This window comes from Lissotriton vulgaris, chromosome 4_1 (assembly GCF_964263255.1).
Source record: "Lissotriton vulgaris chromosome 4_1, aLisVul1.2, whole genome shotgun sequence".
Lineage (NCBI taxonomy): Eukaryota > Metazoa > Chordata > Amphibia > Caudata > Salamandridae > Lissotriton > Lissotriton vulgaris.
The window spans coordinates 883,617,697-883,632,624 of record NC_141691.1 but is presented as its reverse complement, the minus strand read 5'-3'; the positions used below and the strand labels follow the sequence as shown (position 1 = coordinate 883,632,624).

The window sequence follows — 14,928 nt, the reverse complement described above, 5'->3', positions numbered from 1 at the left end:
TTTTCTATGGTACTCCACAGCTTGCGGAGCTCCACGTAGTACGGCACAGGTTTTTTGCCACTTTGCGGAATTCGGCGTAGCGCAACTACACAAACACCACCCAGGGTTACTTTAAATGCTAATGGATGTATGAGGTCAAATAGACCCCATTGCTTAACCACCCACTGGAAGTTTCAGAGGATGACCTTGTGACCTCCTACATGGAGAGAACTAAGCAGGGGTTTATTTGTGATCATTTAAAAAGCAATAGTCCTGATGCACAGTGAGTTTTCTTCCACCGTGGGGGACTGGGAGCCAACACTCATTATTCCTGGTCAGGTATGTGTATCTGGGCAGGAAATATGTACTTTGGAAAGCCTTTCCTAAATGTGCTGAGACTTCCAACAATGCGATCTGGCACTCCTTTGGTGGATGTATACCAATAACAGAGCCTGCACAGGCTCCACCGTCCATAACCTACTGCTTTCTCTACCAATATATATATATATATATATAGCCCTGCTGAGAGTGCAGCGTTCCTGAGATGAGGCCATATTGACGTCATCGTGATGGGAGGTTGACTTCATCGCGAAGGGATCATACTGCAGCCTGACGTTCTTTCCGCTGATGTGCAGCCTTCGTGAAAAAATAAAGAAGCAACAAACCTACCTGTGTGACTCTTCCATAAGGGGTAACTCTTTAGATTTGGAATAAAGCGGCTGGCCCTGGTCGCGAAACTAGCCCCACTGAGAGTGCAGCATTCCCGAGATGAGGCCATATTGACGTCATCGTGAAGGGAGGTAGACTTCGTCGCGAAGGGATCATACTGCAGCCTGACGTTCTTAAGAAATGACACCAGCCCACTGAGGCTTTTTATTAATACAGAATGGATGACATTTCTTTCCGCTGGTGTGCAGCCTTCGTGAAAAAATAAAGAAGCAACAAACCTACCTTTGTGGCTCTTCCATCAGGGGTAACTCTTTAGATTTTATATATATATATAATATATAATATATTTATATATATATATATATATATATATATATATATATGTGTGTGTATATATATATATATATATGTGTATATATATATATATATATATATATATATATATATATATATATATGTATATATATATATATATATATGTATATATATATAAGAATAATCAATTTCCCACAGGTCCTTAAAATACTTTGTTCGGTATCGTATCGAGATTCTGGAATTTTTTGTATATATATATATACATATATATATATATATATATATATATATATATATATATATATATATATATATATATATATATATATATATATATATATATATATATATATATATATATATATATATATATATATATTTATATATTTATTGAAAAAACCATAGGTTTCACACTAGTTATAGTTAGGTGGAAAGTTTACTCGCATAAAACCATTGAAATTCCCACGTTATAGTTAGTTGGACTCACTATAACTTGCGCGTGCAATGCACTGCTGATGACGTCACATATTACATCACTCATGACATGGTCAGTGACATCACTCATGACATCTCAAATGACATCATTGATGACATCATCCAGTGAATGTGTATCTTTCTGAAAAATAGATATTTTTTATATATGTATATCTAAAGGTTGATGGAAGAATAAATGGGTAAATAAATATCTAAATTGATGTTTTTTTGTGTAAAATTGATTGGTTAACTGACTTATTAAATGTATCTTAGTGAATACATATATTAGCGAGTAATGTTTAAATATTTAAATATCTGTATCTGTGTCTCACTTTGCCAAAAACCGGTCCTCGGAAGCTTGTTTCCGGTCCAGGGAAGACATGGCTTGGCAGTTCGGGCTGGACTGTTCCCATGAGGCACAGGGTCAGACTGATTTGCATATAGCCATGTCTGAACTGGGGTGGCAGAGTGGGCTAAAAAACGGTGATGGATTAAACCCAGATCTTTTGACTGGGTGTGAGTGTTTGATTGATTCAGGTGCTCCGTCAATCACCACCCCCTTTTGTAATACTTTAAAGAGCAACACAGCGAAAATCCACCACAAAAGGATCCTGCACCAGTTTAGAATGGTAGAGTAATTTTTAATACATAAAAGAAGATCGAAATGACAAAAGTCCAATAAGTACAACCAGAAATATGCACGCTTAAAGATTTGAAAATAGCACCAAAAAGCACAAAGCGGATATCTGGTTGCGCCAGAATGGGACAAAGTCACAAGTTCAGACCTACTGGAGTGCAGGCAGGCTACAGTAACCCAGTTAGGCCCGCTCAGCAACAGTAACTTAAGTCCTGGTTGTGGAGCGCAGCGAGGTCACGCGCCGAGGATGCATCACTCAGCTGAGGCCATGCTTTAGTTCTGAGGTGCTACGGAGCTGCGATGATAGGACCTGCGCCATTATTAGGGATCACGTCAAGGAAGGATTGCAATGTGAAGTCTGGCATCGAGGATGTGTCGTGCAGGTGAGGCAATGCATCGGTTCTGAGGAGCTGTCAGACAGCGAAGCGAGAACCTGCTTCCTCATCAAGGGTGCTGTCTAGAAGAGATTTGTGAAGTGAGGGCCTGAGTCGGGAAAGCTTTTCACAGGTGACGGTTCTGATGCGTACTGCGAGTTTGATGCAGAGTCCTTTGCGTCTTAAGAACCCTGGCAGCAGAGGCAATGCATTGATTCTGCTGAGGTTAGGGTCACACACCAGAGGAGGTGCATCATTTTTGAGGGGTCCACTAATGGGCTGGCAGAGCATCTTCAGGCCCGCTTCCAAGGGTCCAGGACTGGGTTGACACAACGTAGCAGAGTAGGACTCACAGATGGCAGAGTCCAGCTGCTGGGTTCAAGGTTGTTGGAGTCTTCTGTCCTTGAGGCTCTAGTCAGGAGGCCAGCCAACTAGCCCTTGGGGACACTTTGGGGTCCTGGGTTCAAAAGATAGTGGTGCAGTCTTTCTTACCCAGGCAAGAGAGAAGCAAATTGATTGGCTGAGAGAATGAGCAGGAACCCAATGAGCAAACACTAGATACTACAATCATTTTAATAAAGTGATGTATTCACAAAATTGCGGCATAACTAAACTACATTATTAATCACACTTATGGTCATTTCCCCCTTTGTTTTGGCCACCTCTTGTGTCTCGATCCTACCGAGACACAAGATGGCGGCCGCTCCGGACTGTTTCGAATGTTTACAGACACCCGAGAACCAATCAGATTTCTGCGCGCAAGTCGCGTGGCGCGCCCGGAGCGCTCCCCGGTGCGCGTACCGGGGCGCTGTCACAGATATATATATTTTTTTAACCTAAATTATTCAAAATCCACTGGAGCACATATCTTGAGACATAGCAATGGCACATCGGACTACCAGTCCCTACAATTTTGCCAAGTTTGGTGGAAATCCATTCAGCCGTTCAGGCTAAAAGTGAGGTTGACCGCCCTATGGAAATTAACATGGGGAAAACACGTTTTGGGACCCCCTTTTATCATGGCCCCCGCTTGACAAATCCCCCCCAAATTTTCAGGGAAGGACCGGGGCGCCACGAGGCCATTTTGAGGACATTTTCAGGCAGATTCGTCAACCGGCGCCAAAGTTATTCCAAATAGAATTTTGAGATTTAACATTGAAAAAAATCCTAACTATAACTACATACTGGCGACCGCCAGTAGGATATATATATATATATATATATATATATATATATATATATATATATACATATACATATATATGTATATATTCGTTCACGGCGGTATTGTAATTACAGCAAAAGACGCCCTCACGGGTCAGTTTCGGCAAAGTTCTGACAGACGCGTTTGGACGAAAAACGCCTTTCTTAATACATATATATTACCTACTGGCAGTCGTAGTCGTACCCCACTGGACTCAAGCTACCTGGCTGATGAGGGCTGAAAGCCCAAAACCTTTCCTAGGATGCTTTTTTCCAGTCCAGGGAGGACCTGGCCTGGCAGTTCGGGTTGGACTGTTCCCATTGGGCGCAGGGTAAAGACTGATTTGCAAATACCAGGGTCCAAACTGCAATGGCATGGTGAACAAAAAACTATGGATTTAGGACCAGATATCAGTACTGGGATGAATGTATGAAATTGTTCTGCATTCTGTCCATCAACTGTTCTTTTTGCATTTGTCACCCCGTGTGGGACGGGTTTGCCCAGACATGGGTCCCGTGCTCTCCATGCCACTGGAGTCAAGCTACCCTTGCTGATAAGGGCTGAAAGCCTGAAACTGCTCCTAGGATGCTTGTTTCCACTCCAGGGAGGACCTGGCCTGGCAGTTCAGGCTGGACTGTTCCCACTGGACGCAGGGTCAAGACTGATGTGCATATGGCTGCGTCCAAACTGGAATGGCATGGTGAGCAAAAAAAAACGATGGATTTAGGTACAGATCTCTGTACTGGGGTGAATGTATGACATTGTTCTGCATTCTGTCCATCAATTATCAATTATTCTTTTTGCATTCGTCAACCTGAGTGGGACGGGTATGCCCAGACGTGGGTCCCGTGCTCTCCATGACACTGGAGTCAAGCTAACCTGCCTCATGAGGGTTGAAAGTCCAAAACCAGTCCAATAATGCTTGTTTCCAGTCCAGGGCGGACCTGGCCTGGCAGTTTGGGCTGGACTGTTCCCATTGGCACAGGGTCAAGACTGATTTGCATATGGCTGGGTCCAAACTGGAATGGCATGGTGAGCAAAACAACTATGGATTTAGGCCCAGATCTCTGTACTGGGGTGAATGTATGACATTGTTCTTCATTCTGTCCATCAATAGTTTATTTTGCAATGTACAGCTGGGGCATTGGCTCTAGGTTGCCAGAGAGGACTGGGTATCTCAGAGTCGCACGCAGTGTTTGCAGACACTCTTTATTTTTTTAAAACATGGGTAAGATGTCTGCAAGGTCCACGGACCGCCAATGAAGGCTTGCCAGGCCGCTGGCAACCCGCGGGCTGTACTATGAGTACCTGTGGGTTAGAGTGTTTCCTTTATTTTCTTCAGGCCACAAAATATGCAGTCATAGAACCTACCACTAGGAGTCCCTACACTCACAAGCTGTACAGCAAAAGCTGCAGCACAGGAACTAATTGAAATGAAGATCACCTTTCCTAGGTACTGTGACATCAAGAGCTTCAGCAACTTAAAACCTTCTTATAAATATCATTTGGGGGGCTGCTGCAACTCCTGCAGCTCCCCCACGGCTCTTTAGCACCTTGTTGGTGGTGTGCATACCCCTCCCTTTGGCCTAATTAAAAAAGATGAACGTGTAGGTTTTTGTTGTAGCAATCCTGGCTTACTCCTGCATACCACAACTAATCCAAGAGTACTTATCACAAGAGTAAGTCACACCCACTCATTGCAAACTTTTTGTGAGTTTGGCGCCCACAGTAGACCAACCAAATACCTGGGTTACCTATCAACCCAATCTCATGACAGCAATGTGGGGCCCCAAATCTGTGATGAAGTGCAATACAAATGTTTAAGTAGTACACAATACCTCTTGCCAAACTCCAAAAGGTACAACATTTATGTTGGTTAGCTTTACTCCACTTTGCTCAAGATACCAGAAGACAGGCCTTTCAGTATCTCCAACATAAATTGGCACATCAGGTCTTATTTCAGCAAGCTTCTTTAGTGTGGGATAACTGCAAAACAAAAAGGAAATAAACAAAATGGTTTGATCAAACAAGCAAGCATTACAGATGATTCTCTTAACTTTATATTCTTCCAAAATCCCATGGTCTCATTTTTACATGTGCAACGTGTGGTACAATGTCCAGATTCATTAGGAGTAATCTTCATTACATTGATTCTTAGTCTTCCTTGTCACAGTCTTTATTTCATGAAAGTTTGCGAATGTCCTCAAAACAATCAACAGCACAGACACTTCAAATGTAAGCACCTTACATTGCCCCTTACTTTACCCCGATGATATATATATCTGGCATCCTACTTCGGTATTCCTGGGCTGCTAGTCACTGAATTATGGAAGACTCCAGATATCCCCTGCTTCTCATAGAGTTCACCATATGAATAGAATGCACAATGTATGTTCTATAGCACACCAACACTCTTTTAATCACAGCTTTAAGGGTCTGATTTCTTGCAGCTTCACCCATATTTACTTACGTAAAGACTGATCAATAAAACAGGTAATGTTAGCAGTTTTTTTTTAAATATATCATGTTAGCAGCTATTAGAAAAGAGATTTTCTTGGGTTTTTTGAGAGATTTGCAGGAAAGACATGAGGAAAAAATGAACCGAGGTGCGGGAAAGGGTATTCCTTGAATCAATTTCATTTTTTAATTTCTTTTTCCCGTTTTCTTATTTTGTTCAAGACATTTCATTGGTTATTATAAAGACTTAGAATGTGGACATAGTGTAGTGTTCAGATTTAGAAGAAAGAAGTAAAAATGCTCAAGGAGAGCCTGATGAGTAGTACAAAGTACTTTGAAGATGTGTTTGTGAACAGGTAACCAAAAAAGGGAATAAAAAAGAGGGTGAGTATGACAGAAACCTGTTGCTGCCCCATGTCAAACAGGCAATAGAATGTCAGCTGCTTAAAGGTGTTGCGCAAGAAACTTGGGAAGAAGCAAGTAGACAACATAACCATTTCTTCTATCAATAAAATATGCCTCAGAACAGCATCTGAAATGAGCATGGCAAAGATTAAACGTGCAGCTAGGAACAACAGCAGAAAAAAATTGAGGGGCTGGGTGCAGCCATCAATAAAAATAACTTCCAAGCTCCTGACCAAAGGATGTCCAGCCATGGGCAAGACAGGGCCCTTACCACCAACACTTTGGTTTTGTCGCAGTTAATCTTAGATCATAGACTGCCGATTCAGCTCCAGACTTACGTCAGCTCATCCCAGAACATTGTAAGTGTGAAGATGCGTTAGATCTTTCTGATATATGTTGGAAAGATATTCCAACCAGACGGAGATGACTGACAAATGCTCCACATTCAGATTGAAGAGGAGAGGTGATAGGGAGAAGCCCTGTGACACCCTACATCCAAGAAATGACGTAGAAGATTTAAAGGGGATAGGATCACTGCCTGACAGTGATTGATGAAGAAGGGCTCCAACCAGAAAGAAGGCAAAGTAGAATAATTGAGCTGCCCAGAGAGGATCCCAAAGGAAGTAATGCCTGTTGGTGGCAAATGTCATATTGCTGACCAAAGTCTCATAGAGAGGAGTCACAGATTTAGGGAGCAGAGGGGAAGGAGAGCTATGAATACAAAAGCAAAGATCTGTTTGGGATATATTAGAGCACTTTAGAAACAGTGATTATTGTGAGGGCCTCCTTGGAGGAAGAGTAAAACTATAATGGAAATGTGATACAAAACGGTCAGATCAAATTACATATATATAGTTGATACAATGTCATCAGAGCTATCCTCAGAAAGACATTTGTGAGTTTCAAGGCTGTAACAGATTCTAAAAAATGGTTAGGCTGGCTTATCGCACAACACATCCAGCCTAAAACTAATGTTTATGATTGTAAGAGGGACTTAAGATAAGGGGATCACTGCAGTAGTGAGATCTCAAAAGGCAGAGTTCAGCCGAGAATGAAGTTGGGAAGGCAAATATAACTTCTTGCAGTCCAATTCAAGTTCTTCAAAGGGCTTCAGCCCACCACCCAACCCCGTTGTGCGTCAGCCAGGGCTGAGACAGCTTCCCAGGCACACACAGCTGCACCTGAGTACTTCACAGGTCTTTTAAAGTCCATTTACTTGTTAAAGAGGCTTTGTTGGTTTTTCACCCCTTCTTAGAACCCCTGCATCTCCACTCTGCCTATCGCTGGAAGAATTAGCCCTCCCCCCCCCAATTTTTAGCAGCCCCCCCCCCCCCCGAAATTTGGTTCTAGTTGCGCCTCTGATACTGCACAACTGCAGATCCGCAGCCACACATATAGAAATGTCAAACTTGTCAACCTCTGAAAACAGAATAGCTATTCATGATGGAGAAATTGCTAACAGAATCCTCACAGCTGGTACTCGACCTCCTCTTACACACAGGCTACACAATAATAGTTGTTGATGGTGAGGAGAATTCAGGTGAAGGTTCGTTTAGGGTCTCAGAGGAAAAGACCAACAATGCACAGTATATTTGCCATTTCCGATTTATAGGGGCTGACTGCCCAGCCTGAGACCCCCAAGCTGACTTATGCAGGGAACAGAGGAATGGGGCACCTTTGAGGCCTTTAACAGCTCATCAGTCCTGACGCCCTGGATGAGACAAACACTTGTTAAGTTATGTCTGAAGAGTCCGAATATCAGAGAGGAGTGTGCAAATGGGGCTAAGAAGTAAAAATAATTCATAGAGTTTTTTCATATTAAAAATATTTGCATTGCATTGATATTTACATTAACATCTGCCAATGTAATTATATTTACTGTGTATTATTGACGATTAGATTGGCTATACCTAATGTAGGCCACATTTTAAAAATGGTTAATGCCTGGTTGTGATCTTGCTTTTCTAACATGTCTATTTATTTCAGGAGCAAGTCGACTCACTGGAGATTAATCTCAATGTGTCATTGATGTTTTCGGATACCATGTGAAATGTTTCTTTTATGTGATCTTGTAGAATGTGTTATCGAGCTGTTGCACTGCACAGCCTTCAACAAATGTATCTCATTCTGTTGGAGACAACTGCAAGTCTAAAGAACATTTATAGTAGCTTCTTTGTGTAGTGTCTTGTGAAACAAATGTATGTGTGTTATCTTCATGAACCTCAAACTGAAAGAATCATATAGGTTAATCGTGCTAGTGTAGCGAAATGTTAGAATAGTGTGAATTAAGCTAAAAAGCAATTTAGAGCAGAATCAGATTACCTTCTTCCTTACTTGGCAAAAGATAATTTTAGAGCAGATGCCCTTTTAATGCCTTTATAGCACAATCCCTTTTCTTTACATCTTAGCACAGTTTCCCTGATAAAGCAGGGTAGGGTGCTCTGTTTATGTGAGAACTGATTTTGCTTACGTTTGCTTCAAGACAAGTCTTTGCACTTCTTGACAATGACATTATTCACTGACTATTCCATTCATTTATTGATCTCTGATTAGAACTAATTCTGATGATTTGAATTTGTAACTTTGCTAATCATTAACTAAACTTACATAGTTTTGAAACTAAACCACTCACTGTCTTCCTTTTAGAGCCTAATGTGCTTCAAATTATTAAAATATATGGAATGATGTTGCTAGCCTCAGTATGAACTAAAGATTCATTGGAGAGCACGTTATGAACCTGAATTTGACTCAGAATTTGCTTGAAACAAAGCTCCAAGACAAGTGGTCATTTTAGGGACAGTACGGTCTCAGAATGTCCCATGGCTGAAATTCTCCCAAAATAAGGTATACTCAAGACTAGGACCATCAGTATCAATGGCCACTGATCATGAGGAATTCAAGGGGCAAGCAGAAATTCAATACAGTGTACACTCCTCCAGGGCGGAAAGAACCTCTCCAATGCTACACCGAGAAAAAGAATGATTTTCAAAGCACAATGAGTTTCTGTTGCCTTATGTTGATGAAATAGCAGAAACTACAAAACTGTTATCCAGAATGAATCATTAGTCTCTCAATGAGGCCAGATGTGAGCATGCAGTCATGTGAACTACCATTCCATGAAGGGAATAAAAAGGTGTCAGCAGAACTCATGATGAACATTTGCATGCAGACAAAACATTTGTTTTCTTGTCAAAGGACCAATCCGAGTCCAATACAACTATTTATATGTTGCCCACATGGTACAGCACGCCCACCTAAACGGCCAGTCTTGTAAGACTATAGATCGAGTTTCAACTAAACAGGAATGTCTTCCTCAGCTTCTGTTGGTGTTTCAGGTTGGGCTTCAGTCCCAATGGTGATACCACGCTCTTTGACATAATCCCCAATATCAGCTATTAATCTTCCTCCCCTTGACTGTTTCTAAAACACGGTACATTAAGATAGTCTTTTTGGGGAATACACATTTAAAAAAAATGGTGCCTAATAACATAAGTCTTCTGAACCAGAGGGGTTGGCTCAGATAAGGAACATGTCTAGTGATGACTTGAGTAGCAGGGGGGCACTTACCATCTGCCATACTCTATGCTGTGTGACAGCAGGGCGCATATGGCCCACTATCGACTACTACCTAACCATTAAGAATGGCTCATGCCAAAAAATTACAGTCAGTATCAATTGGAACATGCCACCGCCATGGACTCAGCTGCTAACCCCTGCATCAATGAGGACGAATCCCAAACCAGAGTCGTGAACTGATGCGAGAGGGACCCCAACCAGGCCAAAACACACTACCCAAGGGGGACGACAGGTCACCAGGTGACACCATTCCATATTTCAACAATCAGAATGCGTCTACACATACAGGCATCTTCCTCCTGCAAAAAGCATACTAGTGGTAATGTTGTTCTCTCGTTTGTTGTGTTGAATGATCAGGACCATCTGCTGATTCTAACTGAACTTGTTCCAACTGACGCAGCCGGCCCGAAGCGGTTGTAGGCGGCTTGCTGTGTATTCCTTCTCCGTCTCTAATGATTAGTAATATATTACTATGCAATGCCGGCTCATTCAGAGATGTAGGCACCATGCTGTGATCAGTGCTTAATGCCTTTAATAAACGTTTTTGAAAATGAAAAATAAACTGTCAGTATCAATTGTTAGAAGTCTCATACTATGCTGCCATTTTAATTTGCTTTTCTTCCCGCCCGAATCATTTGTGCTAAGATGTTCTGATGTACAATGTGCCCACACCCAATTTTATTCTGAGAAACAAAATATAAAAATGGCACATTTAATGGTAAATGGCAACTGCGAAGATTTCACCCAGCTAGAGGAGAAGATTTTAGCTAGCCTGGGTACATGGGTATGCCCTACAGGGCCTCATTTTCCTCTATTAAAGGCAGTATATTGCCCAACCATTGTTTGGTTCACAAACCCTGATTACGCAACCACACACATGATTTTTTTTTAAACACACCTGCCGACGGTACTCATTTAGAAGATATGTTTTATATGCTGTTACTTTGTTACGATACCTGAGGTGATCAGAATGCATGTGGCTTATGTAAATCAGATCCGCACGGCAAAGTCGTTCCAGCCAGTCCCCGGGAGGCTCATGAAGCAACCACCATCCTCTAGCAAACGCAGGCCCAATGACCCAAGGATCAAACACCATGTGTTTATCACCAAATTTCACATCCATGCATGCATGGGTGATGTATGTAATCTGTCAAAAAGAAAACATAAATAAAATATAATTATGTTACAGAATTTTGGATGGGCTGGCAGTACATCCTAAGGTAGGAAAGGAGCTGTATTTGTTAAAAGTGGGTTGAGGCAACTGTTAGTTGTCCTCAACTGACATTGTAGCAAAAGTTGTATCGAGCCCCTTCCCATGTTATGGCTGTTCCACTGTGGATGTCTCACCTCCCTTGTCCCTAGTCATTCTGGGCCATAACTCTACATTGGTCCACCATGCCATCAGTCCACACCTCTTGCAGAATGTATCCCACAATATTGATACCAGGAGTTTGTTGAGTCTGCGTCCACTTTCAAGAGTGTTTGCACCCTACTAGACTATTCCTTTTTTTAGCGAATGTCCCTTATCAGTGGTGTTTGTACAACTGTGCGATTTAAAGGTAAATATACTGTACCCTCATTTTGGGTTCAATTCATGTTTTGCAAATGTAGGTAAGACATGCTGTGGTAAATTGAAAGTCCTTGGAGCCAGTTGTATAAAATTAGGTTGGATTTATTAAAGCTTAGTTCGAGGTTAAGTTCATTGGAAGAAGATAGGTAGAAAGTAAACACCACCAGCAGCAACCTCCCTGCCGCTTAGCCTGCCTGCCATCAACTGATATTATACACTCAAGGAAGGCACTCAAACATTCTACGAGGTCATCAGGCATTCTAACACTCAGACTAGCTGAGCAACAGGGAAGACACAGCCAGAGCAAGGAAGAACACAAGTCCATTATAACACTCCCCTACTTCTCATTTACAATTCTGAAGCAATGTTGGTTGCTTCAGGATAGCAGACAGAAAAGTACCTATTACCTCCAATCACGTGATGCTGAAGGAGGAGAACCAATGGACTCTCACCCTTTTACAAAAGCCTAGTAGATTAGGTGGCACCTCTCAGAGCAGAGACTTATTGTTTCTGGGCCCGATTCACAGAATGAACTTAAGACCTAATCCTAAACTTACTACTAGGTATGGGCGAATTTTGCAAATCTCGCGTTCGCGAATTTTGCGGATTTGCGAACTCGCAATCAGCAAAATCCGCGAATTCCCGCGAATTAGCGGATTTTTTTTTTTTATGTTCGCACGGGTTTCTGCAAGTTCGCGAGGGTTTTGTACAATGTCGCAAATTGCGAAATTGTACAAAATGCGTGCGAACTTGCAGAAACCCGTGCGAATACAATGTGCCCAGTAGGGTATGTGCCTCGTCTTGTGTGAATAAAAGGTCAGAGAAAGATCAGTTCAGCAGATGAAGAGAAAGAAGCTCCTGGTCACAGGAACAGCACGGGTATTGCGCTCGTGAAAGTCAAGGATGCAAAGCCTATCCAGCATCACAGCTGATTTTCCACGGTAGATTTGGGAAGGAGGCACACCTGTCCAGCCTCGACGACGCTCACGATTGTTTTTGGGCTAATGAATGAGTCACTGAATTTGAGCATCAACTAGTTCGAGCGTCCATGTGTGTGTTACTATGCAATCATCCCGAAAGGTGCAGGGGTCCCTTGAGTGAGCTGTGAGCTGTAACTATTTTACAATGGCGCCAGCAAGCTGCCAGCGCCGTTGTAAAATAGTTACAAAGTTAGTTCGTTTTATCTAGTGGTTCCTGTGCAAGCTAACTTTGTAACTATTTTACAAAGGCGCTGGCAGTTTGCTGGCGCCATTGTAAAATAGTTGCATGAGTGGGGGTTCAACTTTTGAACCCGTTACGTTAGCGGATTTTTTTTTGCGGATTTTGCGGGAAATCCGCAAAATTCGCGGATTGCGGATTTCCCAAAAATCCGCAAAATCCGTGAGCGTAACGGATTTCCCGCTCACACCTACTTACTACTGTTTTGGTATTCACAGATTGCACTTACTACTTTTGGTATTCACAGAATGAACTTACTACTTTTGGCATTCACAGAATGCACTTACTACTTTTGGTATTCACAGAATGAACTTACTCATTTCGGTGTTCACAGAAGTTAGGACTCCTAACTTTAGGACTCCTAAATGCCTTCTGTGAATACCGAAAGTCTTAAAATTAGGATTTTTCTCAATTTATTAGTAGTAAAGTTAGGACTACTAACTTTAGGACGCCTAAATGCCTTCTGTGAATACCGAAAGTCTTAAAATTAGGATTTTTCTCAATTTATTAGTAGTAAAGTTAGGACTACTAACTTTAGGGCGCCTAAATGCCTTCTGTGAATACCGAAAGTCTTAAAATTAGGATTTTTCTCAATTTATTAGTAGTAAAGTTGAGACTACTAACTTTAGGACGCCTAAATGCCTTCTGTGAATACCGAAAATCTTAAAATTAGGATTTTTCTCAATTTAGTAGTAGTAAAGTCAGGAGTCCTAACTTTACTACTACTAAATTGAGAAAAATCCTAATTTTAGGACTTTCGGTATTCACAGAAGGCATTTAGGAGTCCTAAAGTTAGGAGTCCTAACTTTACTACTACTAAATTGAGAAAAATCCTAATTTTAAGACTTTCGGTATTCACAGAAGGCATTTAGGAGTCCTAAAGTTAGTAGTCCTAACTTTACTACTACTAAATTGTGAAAAATCGTAATTTTAGGACTTTCGGTATTCACAGAAGGCATTTAGGAGTCCTAAAGTTAGGAGTCCTAACTTTACTACTACTAAATTGAGAAAAATCCAAATTTTAAGACTTTCGGTATTCACAGAAGGCATTTAGGAGTCCTAAAGTTAGGAGTCTTCTGTGAATACCGAAATGAGTAAGTTCATTCTGTGAATACCAAAAGTAGTAAGTGCATTCTGTGAATGCCAAAAGTAGTAAGTTCATTCTGTGAATACCAAAAGTAGTAAATGCAATCTGTGAATAGCAAAACAGTAGTAAGTTTAGGATTGAGTCTTAAGTTCATTCTGTGAATCGGGCAATCTGTTTCCACTACACAAAGGCTGTGAGATCCTAGTATTGGCCCCCTTTTTCAATTTCTCAAAATCTAACCTTCACCCCACGGCATCTCATGCGATTCAGAAATGCCTAATGTCAACCCTTTCAATATGACATCAACCTATTAGTGAGTGAAGACTGAAGTGTGCACACAATCTGGCCAGTGAATGTGGGATTGGCTACTACATCTTTTGTTCGTGTTAGCCTTAAATAAGTATGTCTTGACATAAATCCAGACAACTTTATTGACAGGCTATGAGACATGAAGAAGCATACTGTTCACTAACTAGAGAACTAATTTCAGACAGTGCCAAACCACCATATGGGTAATCAGTCTGTGTCGACAGTCCTGATTTGAACACCAGCAATGTTTTATTGCCATGATGAAGCAGACAATGTGTCTCATATCATTTGTAGCTATTTTACACATTTGTATAGTCCTCTAATCACGTTTAAGATGTCCAACTGGGAGGGTGCTCTGTGAAGATCCACTTAACTTGCAAATATTAGTGGGAGTCCCCCTAGTCCCAACAGCCAGCAGTGCTTAATTTGTAATATAATAAGTTCCAGGGCCTTGACCGGCAGGCCGCCGAAGAATGCACCACCCATTGGCCCATCATCGCTGCCAATAACTGAACCAAAACAACTACTAATGATCTCCCTCGCCTGCAAGTGCGACAGATCGGGATATTCCAGGTCCCAAAAGCTAAAGGAATGGCTGGGGGGGCAGGCATTAGTATTTTTTCATTTATATTGTATTCATAAACAACCGTTGTT

General features: G+C 41.6%; 1 protein-coding gene across 2 annotated transcripts in view; it reads right to left on the bottom strand.

The window, feature by feature from the left end:
* The window catches only part of LOC147722684 (cytidine monophosphate-N-acetylneuraminic acid hydroxylase-like), a 486,512-nt gene that overhangs the window by 158,715 nt on the left and 312,869 nt on the right, over positions 1-14,928 (bottom strand). For both annotated transcript variants that reach the window (XM_086965175.1, XM_086965174.1), the window contains exons 5-6: positions 11,047-11,237; positions 5,491-5,638 (exon numbers count right to left, since the gene is read on the bottom strand). In XM_086965175.1, coding sequence (XP_086821301.1) covers positions 5,491-5,638; positions 11,047-11,237 — 339 coding nt within the window. The remainder of the gene's footprint in view (positions 1-5,490; positions 5,639-11,046; positions 11,238-14,928) is intronic.